At 35.9% G+C, this 23,452-nt stretch overlaps 3 protein-coding genes across 13 annotated transcripts; all 3 read left to right on the top strand.

The window, feature by feature from the left end:
- Positions 1-2,227: 2,227 nt before the first annotated feature.
- On the top strand, positions 2,228-8,074 carry CBL04 (calcineurin B-like protein 04). Of its 10 annotated transcripts, none has more exons than XM_059743309.1 (10): positions 2,228-2,555; positions 4,175-4,247; positions 4,932-5,088; positions 5,712-5,794; positions 5,945-6,004; positions 6,294-6,402; positions 6,574-6,626; positions 6,871-6,951; positions 7,032-7,144; positions 7,512-8,074. In XM_059743309.1, exons 3-10 carry the CDS (start codon positions 5,010-5,012, stop codon positions 7,573-7,575), a joined length of 642 nt encoding a protein of 213 aa, XP_059599292.1. In that variant the 5' UTR covers positions 2,228-2,555; positions 4,175-4,247; positions 4,932-5,009; the 3' UTR covers positions 7,576-8,074. The 10 variants fall into 10 exon arrangements, with proteins under 10 accessions (XP_059599292.1, XP_019081352.1, XP_019081353.1 ...); XM_010664546.3 differs by lacking the exon at positions 2,228-2,555 and adding an exon at positions 2,562-3,949; XM_019225807.2 differs by having other exon boundaries at positions 2,694-5,088.
- A 2,382-nt stretch (positions 8,075-10,456) lies between these two features.
- Positions 10,457-15,884, top strand: LOC100241749 (uncharacterized). Of its 2 annotated transcripts, none has more exons than XM_002277856.5 (6): positions 10,457-10,861; positions 11,617-12,105; positions 12,930-13,124; positions 13,719-13,748; positions 13,854-14,963; positions 15,059-15,884. In XM_002277856.5, the coding sequence occupies exons 2-6, from the start codon at positions 11,665-11,667 to the stop codon at positions 15,608-15,610; spliced, it is 2,328 nt and encodes a 775-aa protein (XP_002277892.3). In that variant the 5' UTR covers positions 10,457-10,861; positions 11,617-11,664; the 3' UTR covers positions 15,611-15,884. The 2 variants fall into 2 exon arrangements, with proteins under 2 accessions (XP_002277892.3, XP_059589782.1); XM_059733799.1 differs by having other exon boundaries at positions 10,485-10,861; positions 11,166-12,105.
- A 2,687-nt stretch (positions 15,885-18,571) lies between these two features.
- LOC100264030 (phosphatidylinositol 4-kinase gamma 3) lies at positions 18,572-22,456 on the top strand. The gene is made up of 3 exons (XM_002277897.4): positions 18,572-18,758; positions 19,007-20,727; positions 21,810-22,456. The coding sequence occupies exons 2-3, from the start codon at positions 19,348-19,350 to the stop codon at positions 22,185-22,187; spliced, it is 1,758 nt and encodes a 585-aa protein (XP_002277933.1). The 5' UTR covers positions 18,572-18,758; positions 19,007-19,347; the 3' UTR covers positions 22,188-22,456.
- The last annotated feature ends 996 nt before the right edge of the window (positions 22,457-23,452 follow it).

Here is a 23,452-nt window from a genome sequence, read left to right on the forward strand (position 1 = left end):
TAATAATTGAATATGTTGGTATCGAAATTAGATTTGAGAATGGCCTCGACACAAAAAAAATGTCCAACCATGACATTGAATTTAGAAGCAAAGGATACAAGAAGAAAAGGTCAGTGAAACAGGCCGGTTATTTTATGTTAGTCTTGGGATTGTTCATTATTGTATCTTTGACAAGACATGGGGGTGAATTATGATTTTCATTTTAGTTGAATTTGAAACTTTTGCAAAAGATTTAAGTAACTCGCTGTAATATATTATGGTTAACACGTGAAATTACTGTAATGCCCTTAGACCCAGGTTGGATTACTTACCCTTACAATGCAAACGAAGACTAGAAATTAAGTGTATGCTTGCCTCTTTCATACTTCCATAGATGAATGGCTCTGAAAACATTACTGAGATATGAGAGCTGGGGTCCTATACTCCTATTTCAGATAGACACCATTCGATGATATGTCTAGTGATGAAGAGGGCCAATTAACAGTTGGATTGGGGGATAATGGAGTCCAGTGTTCCTTCATTTTCAACTGGATAAGGCCTCGCATTCTAGCAAGTCATCTTACTGCGCATGGCTATAATCCAAGGCTTTGGGATCAAAGATAAGGGCATCTGTGTCGGCCGACTCAAATTCTTATCTGAAGAATCTTTGGGATAAAAACAAAATTTGAAGATTCGGCATCAATAATGAATCGATTCGTCAATTCAGCGCCAATATAATTAAGCATGGTACGGAACTCGTGCAAATTCCAAACTTCTATCCATTCCATATTGGACCTGAATTAACTATAAATATGTCTCTTTTTTTTTTCAAAAAAAAAAAAAGTTATACTTGAAATGGTAAGGTTTTGAATTCTGAACATTATCATGGACAATTTGAACATGTGTTTTTACTATTATTTGAAAAAAAATTAATTTATTTTCATTTGTTAAGTGTGTCTAATCATTTTAGAAATTGATTTTAATTATTTTTTGCCTTTTGTTAACCTCTTAACTAATACATCACCAAATGCCAATATGAGATGTTATTATAAATCTCTCTAATAAACTCATAATGATATTATGGCTTTGAATTATAGTGCCACGGTGCACCCTTTGATGCCTTGGGCAAATGTGATGGTGGCTATAATATTAAACTCTAGACCACTCAATTCATTCGATTTTATGTAATGAATTAACGTAATCGCTTACCAATTCATCAATAAATTAACAAGACTAGTGTATTAAGAAACAAAAAAATAATTAGTAAATAATTGAGTCGGCTCTAAACCCCAGTTAATAATTCTTAGGATTGATGATTGATGTGTAAACTATACAAAACTAATTAAAAAGAAGTGGACACATTAACCATGTGTTTACCTTTTGTTCTAAAACCTAAGAGAGCTAGCAAGGATCAAGGTATGTGTTAATTTTAATTAAGATATTTAAGTTGAATGAACCCTACTCCTATCATGATCTATTGTCTGACTAATCGTGACATGTCGATAAGCAACTTATCAAAAAAATATATGATGACTTACAACTTATTTTGCTAACCAAAATTTATAGAAAAAATTATAAGTAAAATAAGCTATGAAATTTATTTTGTGTCAAGATCATTAATCTGTTCATTAATCTAAAAGCATAAAAAATATATTAGGTAATTGTTGGTTAATAAGTATCAAGTTGATTTTTGATGAAATGTTGTCTTTGGATGGTATTTTTTTTTTTTAGGTTTAAGGGAGACTAAAACCATTAGGTTGTTTATTGACTTAAAGGTTTAAAACAAATATCATTGATTTATTGATAGTATAAAAATTCAACCTTTTAGCTTCACTGTTAAAAAAAAAAAAAAAAAAAAAAAACTTACCTGCAGTGGCATGAGGTCCAACACACCCTCCAGCCAAAAGCTAAAAAACTTCAACCTTTTGCCCCTATTCAAATGTGAAATGTTTTCTTCCACGTCTCTCCCTGTTGGGTATTTTTTATATTCAGCCACTTTTAACCATTCATGATGTATTTTGTGGATTTGTAGTTGAACAACACAATTTCTTAGGCAATCTAGGAAGAACAATGCTGATAACTTTTAGGATCCTAGGAGGCTAGGACCAACATTGCTTGGGCAGCAACAAGTTCGGGGCAGTCGCATGCATGCCACATAACCGAGAAAATGCCAGAGCGATCAGGAAATAACATGTGGATGCCATGATATCATTTCTTAAAGTGAAAAATAGAGAACACTTCTCCATAATTTTCTCAAAACAATGCTAATAATGACTAGGAAGATATGCTTGGAGTTAGTGCTGGCACCCTAGCAACAAGGAGACAGTGGGGATAGTTGGAAAAGGGTAGGAAAAGTTCAAACTTCAAATCTGCCAATTATAAATGATACCAAAGAGGGTAGCTGAGGGGGAAGCGTTGAAAACTAAAGAGACTTTTGTGTGAGAGAGAGAGCCCAACTTCTCCTTTAACTCCAACCATACCGTACAGACGGGGAAGCTGAGAAATCTAAGAGCATCAATACCAATTCCAGGATAAATTTAAAACCCAACAGCCTCTGCCTTCCCATGATTGCACAGGTTAGTTCTCTTCTCTTTCTCTCCCTCCTCTTCTCTCTAGCATTTGGTGCTGTTAATTTTGATAGGCTTTTTCCTGGATCATGTTCCAGGTGTTTTGAATTTTTTATTTTTTTTTCTTAGTTGATGAATTTGGTGTAGGTTTTGAATCTGGGTGTCATTGGTGGTTGTTTGGTTGCTGTGAAATGTAGGCAAGGAAAAGAAATATGAGTTCTAAATCTTGGATTTTTCATTGCATGGGGTTCAAGGGAACACAAGACCCGTCTTAGTTCAGGGAGGATACCATTGTTTTTGGGAGGAAAATCAAGGAGACTCAAGTTTGTGTTTTTCTTTTTCTTTCCCTGTGGTTTCTTGGTAGCCAAGGGAGAAGGTTTTCTGCATTCCAGGATGATGGCAGAGAAGAAGAATCTTTCAAATTCCTCCTTTTTCTCCTTTCTGATACTGGATGATCCATGTTTTTGATGGGTCCCAAGGAAATTTGAAAATTATGATCCCAACCAAGGTCTTAATTATGGCCTTTTGTTGATTGATAATCTGGTCTTACTAGTTACAATACTCGTGCAACATTATATGTAAAGTTGGATCAGAAATGATTCTTTTTCTTTACGGTATCACTCCTTTAATCCAACATGAAAACAAGTATAAAGAAATAAATATGGTTTCTCCCACTTTATCACATTAAAGATGGTTACAGGTTACTTTTACCCTTATTTTGCTGTTGAGATGACTAAGAAAGGAAGAGAAAGTAATATTTTCAATGTTTTGTGCTGTTTTGGTCCTCACTTTCCACCAAAGAAAGGGAACAATCACCCTGGTGAGTGAATTTTCTTCCCTGGTCTATGATTCTTCCGAACAATGAAATAGTTGAATCTCTTAAGAGTCAATTCCTTTTTTCCTTCCCTACATTTTTTCAGCAGCCAAATGGGGCATTGAAGAATCCGATCTTCGCTATGTCTGGGTTTCTTCTACTATGATAGCTTACTGTTCTGTTTACCAAACCTTGGGGTTTGAGCCACAAATTTGAAAATTCTCAAATTGATTAAAACAGCTGGCTTAAGTTTGATTCCCATTAAATGGAGGTTTTCTTGCGTTTATGTTTATTATTTATGTGCATGTGTGTGTACAATTTATATTGTTTTTTTTATTTACTTTGATAATAGCTTGACCGATGATATAGGTCCCTTATAAGCTGCCTAATTTTTTTCAATAGTTTGATGGAGATCCGATCTGCTGGTGCAGGTTCTTTTTGGTATGGAAGGTTCAATTATTTAGACTATTATTGTTTGGTTGGAGGGTTCTGAAATTTCCATCACATCTTTGTTTTCTTTCAATTGAATATCGAACAAAATTTTCAAGCTAGTGGGCGACATGTTGGTTGGATGGTCCCATGGGAAAAGGTATCTCAACATAACAGGGCATAGTAGTGCATCAGTTGCCCATATTTTGCATCAGTTCATTTGACCATTAGAATGGGTCCTGAATCCGTAATTAAGAATTAGACTCTACTATGGCTGTCTCCCATAAACACAGTTATTAGGTGATGTAACCCATTATATATAATATTTTTAGTCTCTCTCAACTGGGTATTTTTTATAATTTTAAGCCTTCCACTGCTTACCCAGCTGCTCTTCTTAGAGGTGGATTGCTAATTGTCAGCTTCTATGGCTTACCGTCATGCGGTTTTGTTATTACAAGGTGTAATTCCATCGAGCCCCTATTATTCTCTTACAATTTACATTAGACCTTTATCATGCTACTGGTTTTCTGATGTCAACTTACACTATTGAGTAGACTGAGGCTGAAGTTAAACTACCTTAATTGTAATGGAACATGCCTCCCCACTTTGTATGAAAAGGCTTGCTGTAACAACTGTTTTATCCAATGCCCTTTTGAGCTGACGTATATGTTTTTACTTTAAATTAAGGATTTGGTTAGGTTTGTTTTGTTGAAATTAAGGAAGAAGCGAAGAGCCATATTAGTTGGTATGACTAACAGTTCCCTACACATACACACATATTTGCAGGTAGTACTTACAGTTTGGTCATCAATATGCTTGGAACTGATGTCTCAAAAAGCAATATTCCTAAATCATTCAATTGTCTGAAGCATCCAAAATAACATTTCTTCCATATCATGGCCAATCCATCTGTGTTTGACCTCAGTTTGGTTAGGCTTTCACTTTGTACTGTCCTGGCCATGTGGGTGTGGTCCATGGAAAAACTAGTCCATCAGTTAATCAATTTGGTCTTGTTAGCACCATTATTAACAGCCTCAAACACTTGATACCATAGATTTAAATTGAACAAATTTGTTATAACCTGAATCAATGTTTTGTATGAAGCAAATTATCAGTAACAAATGTATTTTGTGAATTGGCAGGTAGGGCTCTACAAAAGTATCATTGGCATAAGCTTACTGATTGTAAAGAAGTACTGTGAATAAATTACGCTGGTCTTTATGGGCTGCTTTTGCTCTAAGAAAGCTAGACAAACACCAGGATACGAGGAGCCTACTGTTCTTGCTGCTGAAACACCTTGTGAGTATGCATCATAAGCCTGGTATATTATTTCATCTTTTTAGTTCTAGTTTGCATCTGCTTAATTTCTAGTTATGAGCCATCTTGGTCTAAGCTCTTTGAAGTTGGTTGCTTATAAGCACACATCAAGTTTTAGCATTCCTTTCCAGTGCATCCAATATCTATGTTCAAAACTTGATATCACAGGTAAATTTAGAATCTTCCTTCAAGGTGTAGTTGTTGTAGTATGCAAATGCATGCTCACATTGAGTTGGGTTGTATTTTGGGTATAAGAGTACATAGACCTGCACATGGGTAACTCAAATGGTTCAAGTATTTGCATCCCTCTCGTGATGGAAGTCTCGTAGAGACAATGAGTTTACTTAAGCAAGTAATTAGTATATTAAGTTTTATTGCGTGGTAGTTTTGAATTTCCCTGGGAATTTGATAGTTTGGAAGCATCAAAACTAGGTCGGTTTTGATTTTAAGCTTCGAAGATGGTAATGCCATGGGCTTCCATTCACATAGAGAGCTTTCCAGTGAAAGTCACACATGCTGCCAAAGCTATAGTCAAGCCTTCTTACTCCTTGCTGTTGAGAATTATTCTCACTGTTGGAAATCTAAACTTGTTTTATCCTTTGTAGTTACTGTGTGCGAAGTAGAAGCCTTGTATGAGCTATTTAAGAAATTAAGCAGTTCCATCATAGATGACGGGCTTATCCACAAGGTATGTTCACTTGGGTTGCATTTTGAACTTGATTTTTTGTTCATCATTGGTTGTTTTCAATAGACCTGTCTGTGTTAGATGTTCATGTTTGTTGGGTTTTGTACTATCCTTGTATACTGAATGTCTAAGGTTTTTAGTTCTATCTTTCAGGAAGAATTCCAGCTTGCACTCTTCAGGAACAGAAATAAGAGGAATCTCTTTGCAGATAGGGTATGCTTGGCTGTTTCATAAACTAGGATTAACATAGCTACTGGATGTTTGTAGTGTTTTGGGCATCTGCTTCATACATTCGAACTACATATAACTTTTAAAAAAACTGAAATGGGCTGATATATGGTTACTACTTAAATAGTTCATAGCCCCATAAATTTCTAATTTCTCTGTTCCTATATCGCATATGAAGTTCAAGCTTTATCTTGAGCAATAATGCATCAGTGTGACAATCTTGGTGGCAATTCTCCTCTTTCTAAAATTGTATCAGTTTTGGCTCTTCTTGTAGATATTTGACCTGTTTGATGTCAAGCGAAATGGGGTTATTGAGTTTGGAGAATTTGTTCGTTCATTGGGTGTGTTTCACCCAAATGCACCTGAAGCAGACAAAATTTCTTGTAAGATTGATTTCTTGGAATAAAATTAATGTACTCAATTTTTCTTTTATTTTTTGCACCTTTATGTAGAAGAGTTCTGTTAGTAGTGAAATTGTTCGAATACTGATTCTCCTCATGCTCTATTGTAATTTTTTTTTTCTAAGAACTAAGTTGAAGAATGCTTTATGGCAGTTGCTTTTCGACTGTATGATCTAAGGCACACCGGGTATATTGAGCGAGAGGAGGTGAATCCTGTAAACTCTTTTCCTGACCATTCCCCTTTCTCATAGCATGAAATTCTGTAGATACCACTTACTATAAATTTTAAGTTGTGCCTACAGAGTGCAGATCTTTAATAAATTTGCTTCCATTGTAACGGTTTTAATCCTATTAATTGAGCTATCAAGGCATAATTGCCATGATTCAAAGGAGAAAAGATGCATTTTTGAATCTTTCTTACATGTGCTTCTACTTTGTGTTACCTTACAGTTGAAGGAGATGGTGCTGGCGCTTCTTCATGAATCAGATCTGATACTTTCAGATGAATATGTTGAACAAATTGTGGATAAGGTGCAGATTACTGTAACTTGCCACCTGCATTTTCATGCTTATTTGATCTATATATTCAAAATTTCTTGTCTTCTCCACAGACTTTCAATGATGCAGATTCAAATGGTGATGGAAGGATTGACCCAGAAGAGTGGAAGGAATTTGTATCAAAGAATCCATCCCTGATAAAGAACATGACTCTTCCATACCTAAAGTGGGTACTAAATTTTAATTGCAGTTTGATTATTGATTTAAAACTCAGTGTCTCCTGTGTCTTATTAGGTCTAAACCATTAGGGTGGGTTGCTTTTGAGGGAGGTTGACCTCTTGGGTCACTCCATGGCTCAGATTTGACTTGGGTTTAGGCTTGTTTTCCCAATTTTCCCTACAAAAAATTTCTTGTTTACTACCTAGTGTCATTTTTATTACACCATACCTTTCCTCTCCTTGTTTGATGACCAGGTAGTCCATTCAACTCTTGGACAACCTAGGGAGTTAAGCTTTTGAGTTTTATATCAGTGATTCATATATGTATATGTCCACGAGTATGGTATACATTTTTCATATTTATTTACTTTCCAGGGACATAACATTGGCATTTCCCAGCTTTGTGATAAGCTCTGAAGTTGAAGACTCAGAAATATAGGCTTAAGTTACACAATAAGGTATTAACAAACTCAAGTCATAAGGTGGATCGAACATTTTGAGTTGCTTCCTCCATTGAGCAACTCAGACTTTCTCTTTAAGTGACAGCAGCAAGGACTAGAAGAACTATGGCTTATAACGACACTCTCAATTGCAGTCAACAAGCAAGATTGCGTGCACAGAACTATACTTCTCCAACTACTTGACACCAGTCCTTGTTAATATGTGTATGCTTGTAGTTTTGCAGCATCTGGGATTGGTTGGTTGCACTGGCAACCCTGAAGAGGTACATTACTTGCAACCTGGGTCCTCTGGTGTTCGATATCATAGAATAATGCCTCATGGCTTATTATGGCTCATGCCGGTTCTTGCCTGAAAGTTAGTACTTTGAAACATCATTTTGTTCTGGCTTTGATATAAACTTAGGAAACAAGTTGCAGACTGATGAATTTGGATGAAGCTTGTTATCACTTTAAAGATAATAAAGATAATTTCTTTGAGTTCTGGTTGATGTGGACAAAAGAATGGTTTCTCTGGAGCTGCTGTCTGTTTGGTCTATGTTTTTTCTTGGTACCAAGATTCTACTTTGGCTTTGATGGGGTACCAATATCCAAATTGAATGAGGCAGTTCCTTGTAGAATCTGGCCTCTCATTCAAAAGAGAACAATTTTCAATGAAGTCTGCCTCTCCCTTTCCTATGGCAGTTTCTGATTGCAGAGATGCAAGTAATGTGCAGGTAATATTTGAAGGAGAGAGCTCTAGTAAATCATAGTACCATTGTTGGTCCATTACTTAACTATTTAAGCTTTTTTTTTAAGTAAAATCAACTACTTAATATGGTGTCAGAGCTATGGTTTTTGGTAAGTTATGAGTTTGAGCTTTATCATTTGTTTTTCTTTCTCATTTCTTGGGCTCATGTGCAAGAGTCATGGTGAGGCAGGTGTTAAGGTATCAGCCGAAGTTGATTTGATAGATGTGATACACATTGTTGGCCATGGCCAATAAGTTAATTTGATAATTTAACATGAGATTTGAAGTTAACGGTTGCATGCTTTGTTCTTTAGGTCTTATATGTTTGATTAAGCAAAATTTGACCAATTTTCTTGCTTTGCAATTAAACTAGTAGCTTAAAAACAACTTTATGCTAAAACCCTAATAGGGAAACAAACCAAAAGTAGGGACAAAACAGGTATTAACCTAGAGGAAAATGCTCTGATTTTTAATAGGTACTATATGAAACTTTCAATTTAGGTCAGTATGATTAAATTTGGACCATGAAATGAAAGTATATAAAAGAAAATAAGACTCTCAAGTACAAATAAATGGAATTTAGGTATAAAACAATGAAATTATTTATAAGAACATCTTTTCCATTCTATGATCATGATCTTTTGTGATCGGATGTCAGTGTTTCATATGATATGACAAAGTATCTTTTTTAAAGAGTTGGGGATGAAATGGGGGTCCACCAACCCATTGGCCATGGCCACGTTAGTAGCCAAGTGGAGTGTGAACCCCACAAATAGGATCCAAGTTCGATTTTTGATGAGTCATGGTGGATGGGCGAGTGAAAGACAGAGAGAATGAAAAAGTTGAAACGAGATATGCCTTGTCCCCAAATGAATACATGGACAATTTGCACATGAAAGTGTAGTTTGTCCTCACTCTTTACACGTATCCCCAAATGGTCCATGCAAAGGCCCCTTTCTAAGGGTTTAGGATTTAAGTCTACAAGGGTAGGAGTCCATTCATTGATTCTGCCTCAAATTTAACAAAATCTTTAATTTTAAAATAACAATTTATTTTTCAAGTAGGTGCAATCGCGAGGGAGGTGTTAGTCATAATAAAACCCCCTAAAAATTAACAATCATATCTATACGCCTCCTATGCAAATAGGATTAATTAAAAGTGATAAACAGCCTGATTCCTTTGCTCACTAAGAATTTATTATATTATTATTTTTTAATATTTTATAGAAGAACCAAAAATAAAAAATAAAAAATCTCATTTTTCACATAAATGAAATTAGGGTTGGAAGCAACATTGTTTTTAATTCTTGTTTTAAAAAATAAAAATAAAAGATTTTATGCTAAAAAAAAATAAAAATCTTTTAACCTCTAAAAAAGCCCATCTCAATTACCACTTCATTATAACATAAACTCCCCTCAAACTCATATATATATATAATATAATGTCATGAATGTAAAATTTTAGTAATCTCAACCTTATATTAATAAAAAATTTAATCATATTTTTTTTCTTCTGATCATCAATAGTTTGACAAACATGTCACTTGAAAAAATTTAATTATTCTTAGTTGTAAAAATTGGAATGAAAAAAAAAAATCCAAGGAGATGAGATCGAGGGGAGACCAAGTGGTGGGGGTGTCAAATCTAGAGAGAAAGAATAAGAAAAAAATGACAAAGGAGGTGTGTTGGCTTTGCTGGACAACCAAACACAACGCGTGGCATAAGGAACTTCGCCCCAGAACACTCTTCGCATTCTCCTTATCTATTTTCGGATTTCGCCCCAGAACGCCGCCCTCAACAGCGCGTGGGTCGTATACGAGATTAAATTTGAATCCTCAACTTTAAACTACATATGGACTATTGAATACTAATATAAATGAGTAAAGATATAAACGAATTAAATTATAGCACAAATATAAATAATAAAATCTAAAAATATGTATATAGTAATATTTGATTGATGGTGATTTTTGAAAAGATTTAAAGAAACTTATATTTTTATTTTATAACCATAAATATAACTTTCAAACAGTAAAAAAAAAAATTCAATTCCAAAAATAAGCTAAAATGGATATACATGTATAGAATTAACTTAATTAAATCATTTCTAATTTTATTATTATTATTTACAAGTATCACGCCACTTTCTATAATTATGTTTTTTTCTTCTGTTCTGTCATACATCGAGTTGCTGGTTTTCTCATTCCACCAACCAAACACCAGTTTCGCGGAATTCGTTTTCTCTCCAAATTCCAATTCCTCATCCGCCGAATTCATTTCTCCGTAATCCAAATCCTACCTTTCCTTCTCCCTCTATCCCTTTTCTCATCCTTTATGGGGATCGACTTGGCCTCTTTTCCCAGGATCCGATTCCGATTCCGATTCCAATTCCAATTCCCACATGGTTTTCCACTCCTCAATATCTGAAAAGTGGAAAAGTGTCGATTTCGCGGAAAAGGTCTCGATTTGTTGCCGTTTTCTGCGTTGCGGTTCGGAACAGTGGATCGGGTTTTGCAGTGGAGTTTCCTAGAATAGCAGGTAGTAGGATTTTGATTTTTCTGTGTTTGGTTGTTGACCAAATAGAGGAAATTGAATGAAAAGGAAAGAGAAGGAAATTTTGAGTTTTTGTTGTGTTTTTAGTACGGGAGGCTCGCGATGAGATGTGACATAAGATAAGTAGTTGGAAGGTCTAAGATTCAAACTTTGAAAATTTTCCCTACATTTTCTCGGCTACCGAACAGAAATAAAGGGCTTTGAGTAGTTTTTCTATCCTTAGTTCCAGCTCTATGAAATATTTGCTGTTGAAAATTTTTCTTTTTTCTCTTTTTCTTTATTTTCTCAGTGACCAAACGGCAACAACTGAGGTTTTAATAGTCTATTGTTGGTGATGCTGGTGGAGATAAAATGCAGTAATCTCAAATGTGTTTGAGAGAATGTGACAGAGATATTCTGGAAGAAGAGAGTTGCTCTGTTTCTTGTATATCTGGTTATCTTAAAATGCATACATCCATATATATACCTGTTACTGTAACTGAAATGGTTACGCAGTTAAACTGAAGTGGTCACACGGTCAAACTTTTGATTCATTTTATTTTTCCTACATTTTCTAAGCAACCAAACAGACCCTTTTTGAATGTACTCTTGGTGAACTTAGCTGGTTCGTACGCAATTGATCGATTAGTTTAGGATTTGGATTTCAAAATTTTGATTTATTTTCTTTATTTGATCTTCTTTCTGTGATCTTAGTGATTTCAATTGCATTTGATTGATGATTGCTTTCCAATTATTGACAGATTCATGTTCTGCTATCAATTTATTTCAATTCGATTGGCATTTTTGTAATGCAATCAGTAGAAAACGAGAAAAAAAAGAATCTGAAACGATCAAGATCATTCCCTTACGAAATGCCAGTAACTGACACCTGTGTTGCACAGTCTCTCGAGGATTGCATCCTTTTCCCGGTTGAAGAGATAGTTCAATACCCATTGCCTGGATATGTTGCTCCTACTTCCATTGGTTTTAGTCCCGATGACAGTTTGATAACTTATCTATTCAGTCCTGATCACACTTTGAATAGGAAAGTTTTTGCTTTTGATCTTGAAACATGTAAGCAAGAATTGTTTTTTAGTCCTCCAGATGGTGGGCTCGATGAGAGTAATGTATCACCAGAAGAGAAGTTGAGGAGGGAGAGATCGAGGGAGCGTGGGTTGGGAGTGACAAGATACGAATGGGTGAAGACGAGCTTGAAGAAGAGAATGATCATGGTGCCTTTGCCTGTCGGGGTTTGTTCCTAAATCTCTAGTATTAATTGTTGTTTGTATTGTTTTGTTTCTCAAGTGTATTGAAATTTCCTACTTCGAATATCAAAATGCCCTCCTATTGATGAGTTATGTGATAGAGATGAGTTAGAATGCTTGGTCCTATGTTGAAATTAGTAGTTTTTAGTTAACTAGTGCAGATGTATTACAGTATTGTGGATGATTGATCACAAGAAATTCTCGAAGGGGTGTTGATGCAGTTTTTCTTGAGAAAAGTAGTGAAGTTTCTATTCAACATTTTGTTAACTGCTAATTTTAGACTTAATAAATTAGCAAGATTCCTTGTCCTAAGAGAAACTTAGCATCTTGTTCAGCAGAAGTAGGTTGACTTATATTAAACGGTGTTTAATTTTCATTCCACCGACAACTGCAGGTTTGAACCCAACCACTGCCTTGAGAGTTCTTCAAGAAACTCTTCACTGCAGCTTGATGGTTGATTAGCAATTTGAAATTGTTTCTAGCGATAAGACGCTGGACCTTTAGTCAGGTTGTCTCATCCTTAGAAATGTGGGTTGTCTGTCAAGAACTGGAAGTCTCTGTTACTAGATCTTTGAGGTTCTGGGTTTCTGAACGGTGCTTTGAATGAAATAGATCTCATAAATGCAGTTCTTACCTAAGAATGTTATCAGACCCACCCTGGACTACTTACTATTATTTTGGGATTGATATCAACATTTATATACCAGTATTAACCTTTAGATGCCATTATTGTTTGTTCTGTAACGTTATTTTCTGTCATTTATTAATGGTTTGAACATGAAATGACCGGGTTCCCTCTCTATGCTCAGATCTATTTCCAGGAATTCTCTTGTTCAAAACCAGAGCTTAAGCTTGCAAGTACATCATTATCACCAATTATAGATCCACATCTCTCTCCAGATGGCACCATGCTTGCTTATGTAAGAGATCATGAGTTGCATGTTATAAATCTCTTGGATGATGAACCGAGACAATTAACATTTGGTGCCAATGGCAATACTTTGGTAAGCTTATATTTCCCATTGTCCATGCTGTATTGAATCTTCTTTACAATGCTATTTGCAAGTAGACATTATTCTGTAATGTAATGCATAGAGGTCCATCCATTACTCTTTGACTTTCATCTGACTCAGCTGTCCTAATGCTAGGAATTTGTGTTCTCAACTTTTTTTTTAGCTATTATCGTTGCAGAATGTAGGAATCATATCAGTCTTAAATTTCAATGTATTTACATTTTATGTTTTTGGAAAAATCATGAAAGTGATGGAGGTAGGAAAACTTAGAAAATAAGCATGCAGATCATGCTTCAGTTGGATGGGTTCCCCAACTGCACTAAAAAGGAGAAAATAATGTACCTACCAGATTATTTTTGTATATGTCAAAATACCATTTCAACAAATTAAGCACTGATATTTTCAAAATATTGTAGCAATCTTTTGGTTTGGGTGCTTGGCATATTTAGGATCGTGTGCTTTTACTGATGCAGTATTTACTTTGTCATTTTCTGAGTTAGATGAACAGTCCGAATTTGTCAGCTTTCACAATTTTTTTTTCAAGATTCTTTCCCTGAATGTGATGTATTTTCTTTTGCATGTCAGACACATGGGCTTGCTGAATATATAGCCCAGGTAAGAATTTGATTCTACATCTTAGTTTACCTCTTTCCAAAATGTTGACAAAATGATGCCCATCATTAAAAATTTTCTCTGGCCACTCGGTTTTGCTGATTGTAGGAGGAGATGGATAGGAAGAATGGGTACTGGTGGTCACTGGACAGTAGATTCATCGCATTCACACAAGTTGATTCATCTGAGATACCGCTTTTCAGAATCATGCACCAGGGTAAAAGCTCAGTTGGTGCTGATGCTCAGGAAGACCATGCATATCCCTTTGCAGGGGCTTCAAATGTCAAAGTCCGCCTTGGGGTAGTATCTGCTGCAGGAGGCCCTGCTACTTGGATGGATCTTCTCTGTGGAGAAATGCATGATGGAAACAATGAGGAGGAGTATTTGGCCAGAGTAAATTGGATGCATGGAAACATACTCACTGCACAGGTTTTGAACAGGTCTCATTCCAAACTAAAGATCCTCAAGTTCGATATCAATACAGGTCAAAGGAAAGTTATATTGGTAGAAGAACAAGATACATGGGTCACTTTGCACGATTGTTTTACCCCTCTTGACGTAGGAGTCAACAGATTTTCTGGGGGATTTATCTGGGCCAGTGAAAAGACAGGATTTAGGCATCTATATCTGCATGATGCAAATGGGACTTGTCTAGGACCCATAACCGAAGGTGATTGGATGGTTGAGCAAATTGCCGGTGTAAATGAGGCTGCAGGACTAGTATATTTTACCGGAACCCTAGATGGGCCTTTGGAATCCAACCTTTACAGTGCTAAACTATTCCTGGATGGCAATGAACCCTTGCAGGCCCCTCTGAGGTTGACTCACGGCAAGGGGAAACACATGGTTGTGCTTGATCACCAGATGCAGAGCTTTGTCGACATTCATGACTCCCTGGATTTTCCCCCTAGGGTTTTACTTTGCTCCTTGAGTGATGGAAGCTTGGTTATGCCCCTGTACGAGCAACCATTCACCGTTCCCAGATTCAAACGGCTTCAACTTGAGCCTCCAGAGATAGTCCAAATTCAGGCAAATGATGGAACTACACTGTTTGGAGCTCTGTATAAACCTGATGAAACAAGATTTGGACCTCCACCATACAAAACCTTGATCAGTGTCTATGGCGGCCCAAGCGTGCAGCTTGTTTGTGATTCTTGGATGAATACAGTTGACATGAGAGCCCAGTATTTACGTAGCAGAGGCATCCTAGTGTGGAAGGTCAGCATTATCTTACTAATGCCTCAGACCATCATTCTTATATGTATCATACTTTCCAAAATGGTATTGACTGGCCTGAATGCTTTACCTTGCAGTTAGATAACAGAGGAACCGCCCGCCGTGGACTAAAGTTCGAAAGTTGCCTGAAATACAATGCTGGCCGGATTGATGCTGAGGACCAGCTCACTGGAGCTGAATGGCTTATCAAAAAAGGCCTGGCAAAAGTTGGTCATATCGGGCTGTACGGATGGAGCTATGGTGGGTATCTCTCAGCCATGACTTTGGCCAGGTTCCCTGACATCTTCCGCTGTGCTGTTTCTGGTGCCCCCGTCACATCGTGGGATGGCTACGACACATTCTACACCGAGAAGTACATGGGCTTGCCTTCAGAGAACCCTGCAGGCTACGAGTACAGCTCAGTTATGCATCATGTACACAAGATCAAAGGTAGCTTGTTGATTGTACATGGCATGATAGACGAGAATGTGCATTTCAGGCACACTGCAAGGTTGGTGAATGCCCTTGTCTCGGCCGGAAAGCCCTACGAACTCTTGATTTTCCCGGATGAACGCCACATGCCTCGCAGGTTTCGGGACCGCATCTACATGGAAGAGAGGATCTGGGACTTCATTGAGAGGAATTTGTAGTAAAACTTATCGCAGTTTGTTCATAACACTCATTTGGAGGGTTCATCTTTTTTCCAGGTGAGAATCGAACTTTTCAGTTAAATCTTATATGCAAGAAATGGGAGGATCTCCCTTATTACCTGATTGGCATTTGCTCAAAATATCTTCTGTTGGAATAATTTCTTAGATGTATTATTGCGGCCCCTGGAGCTGGTGATAAATGTATCAAAAACCAATGTAAAATGCTAAACGAGTTCGTTGGATGGAATAATTTCTTGATATTTCTTGTATGGTATCATCGATGCTAGCGCACATAGATCTTATATAATTTCACACGGGTTATATATCTTGGTTTTTGGTTTTTCATGGAGTTCGTTAATGACTTGATTGTTTATTATAATAGATAGAAACAACACTTGAGGAGTCTGTTGAACCCAAGGAATGTGAAAGAGCTTTTAATAAAAAATTTATGAGAACACTTTTAGTAAAAGTGTTTTTCTCTCCAAGTATTTTTAGGAAAATTAGTAGTTCAAAAATAAAGATTATGAGTGATTTTTCAAGTGTTTTTCAAATTTGATTAAAAACAGGAGGATTTGAGCACTTTTGACGGAATAGTCTCTTTGTCATCCAAAAAAAAAGAAACCGACCTCCTAGGGATAAGATGAAGAGAATTTAAATTGCATAGGATCACATGTTAACATTTAAGCATGCATTTAATAGCAAAAATTCAATTCGTTACCTTGGTTCATGCTTTGGGAAGCCATTTCTTCTCCCTTTGATATCTAATAATCTGCTTTCCAGGTGCGTGATGGTCCCAGAATGAGGGATCAATGAGCTCTTCCCTTATCTCCCAAAATTCAGTCCAAAGTGAGGTACACACACATATATATATATATATATATATATATATATATTACACATTACACACTTTAGTTGGACGACTTGATTTGATGGGTCAGTCAAAAGAATTAGGGTGAACCCATAAAAAATCAAGCAGCAATATGTGTCCAGTCCCATTATGGACCACAATGCAAAAAATAAATTAATATTGATTTATGATATTATCAAATTGATTATGTAAGTCCACACATAAAAATTCCAACATAAGAGATATTATGACCAAGGCGGATCTTTTCATTGAATAGTCGAATATGTCTAGGTTTTATTGTAACCTTGTCAACGCAACCATGTTTTTCCACTATGGTATGCATTTTGTATCATTGCCCATATCCAAGAAGGTTCAAGTGTCAATTTTCTTGGTCTGAAGATGGGATGTCGTTTAGCATTGTAACAGAAAACACTAAAACAGTACTCATTGCTAGATTTGAGTGCAAACCCTAATAAGTAATAATCTCATTTGCAAGTATGCTTCTACCCTGAATTTGAAAGATTTTTAGAGTTATGCTTGTAATTATATACAAGAAACGAATGGATGATGTAGTCATGTAGATTAGTTTGATAAAAGTCTCTTACCGAATTTGTTAGTTTAAATCATTTTGACATTTTGAGAGTCTTGAGGAGTTATATTTTTGTAATCATATATATAATTTATTTGTTTAGTTTTATTTTCTTTTACCAAAAAATAATTTTTAATTCCAAAATCTTATTTCACATTAATTAATATCAATCCATTGAAGTAAAAATGCATAAAAAGTAACTTAATTATGATGATGAACCAAAACATTCTTACTTTGGAGTTATTGTTAAATTCATTGGAAGGCTCTGACATGCATTGTAAGTTTGTAACAATGCCCTAGAAACTTATGGGGAATGCATTATTATTAATGTTTAATTTGTTTTTTTAACCCGATGTTCACTTCTTTTGAGATTTTTTAGGTTTCTTTTTTCCTAATTCAAAACAGATTAATATTAAATTCATGTATTAAAGTTATACAAATTATTGATCCAAGAAGTGCCTTTTGAAACTTGAATTTGCCCACAATTTTGATGCTAATGAGAGGTTTAAGGGATCTGTACCCTAGATTATGAACCCTGAATTGGTGCAATTCCATCAACTTTGCCCTAGGGTCTTGCTCAATAAGGATTGAATATGCATTACTGGAATCAGCCACCTTTGCTTTTCTCTTTGGTTTTTGGAAAATACAGATATTAAGGAAAAAAACTATTAAAAAATTGGGTTTTTTTTTTACAATAAATAAAAAATTTATATATTTTAAAATTATTTGATCTTTTAAAAGAAAAAAAAAAAGTAAAGCGTAAAGATATTTTATTAATTTACTTTTTTATATACAAAAAAAAGAAATATTTTTTTCTCCGTATTTTTCAAAAATCAAAGGTCAGCTTAGAGTTTTGTGATTTAATTTATTTTACGTTTTAAAGGATAAAAGAGATTAATCATCTCTCCTATTTCCATAAATTATTTACACATCATATTAATGTGTGGACATTATGGCGTGGCAAGAAAGCATTGGTGGATTTGACGTGGGAGTGTAACTTTTCCCTCAAGACAAACGCAGGGCACGTCTTGAAGGCAGCTTCCATACGGTGTGAGTTAACAGCCGTTAACTTATACATTTGTTTGTGTTAAGTTACATCCAATTGATTATTACATTTAATGCCACATCATTCAAAATGATCAATCTTCTATCTACTCTTATATAATCTTTTTTAAAGAGTATTTAAGGAGTATATGAGATCTGATTCATCATCCATTATGATCCAAAGTTATTTACAAATATAGGACATGGTTTTTCTTTTTCTTTTTTGGAATATATATGAATTTGAGTTATTATTTAAAATTATATAAATTGATTTTTGAAAACTATCTCAAAATTGAAAATTTATTGGGTAATATAATCCCTAAAAAATGCGTTTTAGGAGTTAAAATATCCGCGTAAGAAAAGCATTAATTTTATTTGCCAAAAGGCCAAAACAATCCATCAAAAAAGGAAACGTCCGTCTACAAAGACTAACGGTGTTAAAAGTCGTCCAGTCCAATCCTATATAATACACATGAAGCCGATACTCATTTTCCCACTCATTTTTCTCGCGAAAAAGTCGCCAGACTATTTCGGATTTTTCCAAACGTGTAAGAAAATTCAGAGCCCTGATCCGAGAAAATGATGCTAAATTTCACATTTAGCCTCATCTGAACGACTCTAGTTCATATTTTCTTGGAGTTGAAACTCTCGGCAGCTGAATTTTGTAGGTAAGAATGTGATAAGATTTTGCCTTTGGGGTGATCTGTTTTGTGCTAAAGATTTGACCTTTTTGATTTATTATCTGTTTGGGAGGTGGGAAAATGGGGGAAAAAATGAATGAAAGGGCAAGGATTTGATTGCTCAGGGAGAGAGTATTTGACTCCTCTTTTTCCTCGGCTGCCAAAGAGGATTTTGAGAATTTGTTTCTTGTTTGTTTCTTCTGTTTTCTCATCAACCGATCAATCTGCAATTACAGGGGTTTCAGTTCCAATCTGCGGTAAAAGCTTCCACATTATCCAGAAATCGAAGGTGGAGTCAAATCCGTAATTCTTCTGAGGATTTATTTCCTTTTCTGAAGATTTCACAGGCATGAAAAGCCAAAATTTTCTGAGGATTTCCTATGTCTGTTTAGGGTTTTCATTTGTTGTTAGATTTTGTAGGGGAAAATCCTGAAAACTTTGAAGTCTGGGTTTACATTGTGAAGAATTGTACTTTGGGTGTTAGTTGATGTTGTGTTTTAAGGCTTGAACAATTGGTGCTAGGGTTTTAAGATTTCACTTAACATAGGGCACACTGATTTGGACACAAATTGCAAAAATGTCCATTGCCAGTGTCTCTGTTAGTCCAGTCTGTGAAGACTCTCCAAATTTTCCATGTTATTTTACCGACCGATGTGGTCCATGCCTGAGCAATTCAATCTTGATATACTTAACTGTTGGTGGGTCTGTGATTCCCATGCATGTTTTAGAGTCAGATTCAATCGCTTCTGTGAAGCGGAAAATCCAGACCTTCAAAGGGTCTTTTGTGAAAATGCAGAAACTGGTTTTTGAAGGGAGAGAATTGGCTCGGAACAATTCTCGTGTCCAGGACTATGGAGTCACTGATGGGAATGTACTTCATTTGGTGCTGAGGCTTTCTGATCTCCAAGCTATTACCGTTAGATCCGTGTGTGGAAAGGAGCTTGAGTTTCAAGTTGAGAGGAGTAGGAATGTGGGGTATGTGAAGCAGCAGATTGCTAAGACGGGAAAAGGTTTTTTTGATCTCAAGGATCAGGAGCTGACCTGTGATGGTGAGGAGCTTGAAGATCAGAGACTCATACATGATATCTGTAAAAAGAATGATGTTGTGATTCATTTGCTGATCTGTAGGTCTGCAAAAGTAAGGACTAAACCCATTAAGAAAGATTTCAAAGTGTCCATTGTGGCATCTGATTTGAGTGATAAGAGGGATGATGTAGTTGATAAAGAAGAATACCAGTGGAGGACACAATCTAAGGAACCAGAGGTTGTAGATAGGAAGTCATTGCTAAGTGATGTCCTCCTGGAACCCTTGATTGTTAATCCCAACATTGAACTGTCATCAGTGGTTAAAGAGCTAATTACCTCTACGATCGATGGGTTAAACAGAGGCAATCAACCAATTAGGTCTTCAGAAGGATCAGGAGGAGTTTATTTTATGCAAGACTCATCTGGTCTGAAGCATATTTCTGTATTTAAGCCAATTGATGAGGAGCCTATGGCTGTGAATAATCCACATGGGCTACCCTTGTCAATGGATGGTGAGGGACTGAAGAAGGGCACACGAGTAGGAGAAGGGGCATTGAGAGAGGTTGCTGCATACATTTTGGATCACCCAAGAAGTGGACCTCACTCATTTTGTAACAAGAAGGGCTTTGCTGGGGTTCCACCTACAGTCATGGTCAAGTGCTTGCATGGGGGATTCAACCATCCAGAAGGGTATGAATATTCACCTAAGAATATCAAGATTGGTTCATTGCAGATGTTCATGAAGAACCAAGGAAGCTGTGAGGACATGGGCCCTCGTGCATTTCCAGTGGATGAGGTGCACAAGATCACCGTGTTGGATATAAGGTTGGCGAATGCAGATAGACATGCTGGGAACATTTTGGTTAGCAAAGAGGGTGAAGGTCAGCTTGTGCTTATTCCAATTGATCATGGATACTGTTTGCCTGAGAATGTGAGTAGTTGACCATTCTTCTCTTAATGTCCAGAGTATATTTTGTGTACTGTGTTATTATTCTTCTTAGATTTCTCTTCTTGATGCTTCATACTTGCTATTAGATACTAATGCATGCATTTGGTGGACTGCAAATATCTATTGTTTGTGATATATGATGTTCATGCATTTTTTCTGTGACTAAGAAACCCACTAGCCCACCTTAGTAAGAACATGGAAAACCCTGGATACACTCCTCTAAGAAATGTGTATTGGGTGAGAATGGAGAACTGAACCTGGGCCTGTGTTGCTGAGTGGCGATGGCTGCCAGTTAAGCTGTTCGAAAGGGGGCGTAAATGGGAGAATAAATGGGCATGTTGGTTACTCTATGCCTTATCAGTAATAAATAGGCTCATAATTTTTCCCCGTCAAAAAAAAAAAAAAAAAAAAGTTTCATAATTTTTAGCTACACGTGAAATTTTACATATGAATGTACAGGTTCTTATGTGTCTCCTAATTCTATTCTTTCAGTTTAAACTTTTTTCTTTATCTCAATTTCTTTTAGGTTTAAAAAAAAATCAAGATGTTACTCAAGGTTAAACATATATTTTACTTCCATGCTAAAATGATATCTCTTGTCATTCTATCATACAGTACACTTAGCTTTGTGTGCATATATTAGTCCTTAAAAATTTTGATGGTTTTGACACTACAATTAACAGTTGCTGCCAGTTGCTGCAGATCCATTTGATCCTGTTTTAGGGAACTGGAATTCTTCAACCAGTTTATCAGACTTTTGTTTTACTAAGATTTCTGTGATGGAAAACTTTTCCAATTCGAGTGTTTTAACTCATAGATGGCTTTTCATTCCAGCCTGCTTTTTCCATTTTAGTATTATTTCAACATAAAACACCCTTTCAGGGAATCAGAATTCTTTTCGTATTTTTGCTTATGAACAGGATTGGGATTGATTCCCAGAGCTTTATTTTACCAAAATTTCTCTCACAACATGCTTTTATTATTGTAAGGCAGTAAACTAGAATTTGGGCTTATTCAGTATACATGTCTGGTATAAGCTCTCATATTCACTCTCCTAACTGTAGTTTGAGGATTGCACATTCGACTGGCTCTACTGGCCTCAAGCAAAAATCCCATACTCTCCAGATACCATTGACTACATAAGATCACTTGATGCAGAAAAAGATATTGAACTTCTGAAGTTTCATGGGTGGAATTTGCCACTTGAGTGTGCTCGCACCCTTCGCATTTCTACCATGCTTCTGAAGAAAGGTGCTGAGAGAGGACTGACTCCTTTCATCATTGGAAGCATAATGTGCAGGGAGACCTTGAAGAAGGAATCCGTAATGGAGCAGATAGTCCAAGAAGCACAAGAATCTGTGCTTCCTGGAACTAGCGAAGCTGCATTCCTTGAAGCTGTCTCTATGATCATGGATTGCCGCCTTGATGAGCTGTCTCCATAAGGCGAGGAAAACATGGGCACCAAACTACCTACTATGCATACGTATAATAGGGATAATGAATGATGATGCTCCATCTTTCTTAGGATAATGAGGATGGGCAACAGGGGCCTTCATGTCTCTGTCACCTTTCTCATTTTGTTCATACCTTTGAGCTTTTATGTAGAAAAATCTCTCACCCACCTGGAAATATAAAGTGGTTGGACAGAAAAACCTGGATATTCTAATTGCAGTCTAGTACCTAACAACAATAATAAATATTTGTTTTTATACTTAATGGTGTTTTTAGTTTGAGAATCCAATTCAAATTTCAGTATTCATAGTAAATCTATGATCAAATCTCGTGACTTTCATTTCAGGCCAAAAGAAAAGAAAAGAAAGAAAGAACAAAAAAAGAAACCTTTGATCTCAGGGGTGTGTAGCGCACTTCAAAATGGAGGTGGTCCTTGTTTATCACTTGTAGATCATTACTGTGTTTTGAATTTGACTTTGACTTTCTAAGTGGGAAATTTGATAAAAAAAAACACTGAGAAAGTGAGTGGGTTGTTATTGGTGTGATAAGACTAGGGAGCACCTAATTATGAAACCATGGAACTACACTACTACTACCTCTTTTCTCAGTTGGAATGGATTAGGTCGAGCAACAATATCAACATCTTTTTCTCTCATTAGAAGTATAATTTGCCTTTGCTTTCTCAATTATTTCACTCATGCTTGTCCATGATGAAGTAAATGGATTTTGTAGAGAAAATTTGTATTGGTGCTTTTTTTTTTTTGGTGATATGTTACATAATGCCTATGAAGATAAGGCATGCCCCAAAGCTTGATTGGCTCTTTCTTCTTTGAAAGGATTCTAGATCCCCAAATGGTAGTATCAGGCCCTTAGCCATTGTTCCTGAGAAATGATTGGGTTTAACCTAGTTCTCGAAAGAAGTTTTCACGGGATCCCTCTCTGCTAAACGTTTTTACTTCTGTTTTGAAGAAGATGAATAGGTTTTTAGCAATGATTTTTGAAAAGAAAATCGCTTGATGCCAATTTGTTTCTAATTCAACTAGAAATCAAAGTTTAAATTATAATTTTTTTAATGGAATAATTATGATAGGATGAAAATCCCATAATTATTAAAAAGGGGTTTTCTAAAAAGAAAGGGTTTGGTTGGTAATATTTTTAGAAACAGTTTCTTATAGACTTTTAAAAAGGTTGATTACAATTCTTTTGAGAAACAAAATTTTATTTTAGAAACTTAAATAATTCATTCTAAGTAAGG

The sequence above is a fragment of the Vitis vinifera genome, chromosome 16 (assembly GCF_030704535.1).
Source record: "Vitis vinifera cultivar Pinot Noir 40024 chromosome 16, ASM3070453v1".
Taxonomy (NCBI): domain Eukaryota; kingdom Viridiplantae; phylum Streptophyta; class Magnoliopsida; order Vitales; family Vitaceae; genus Vitis; species Vitis vinifera.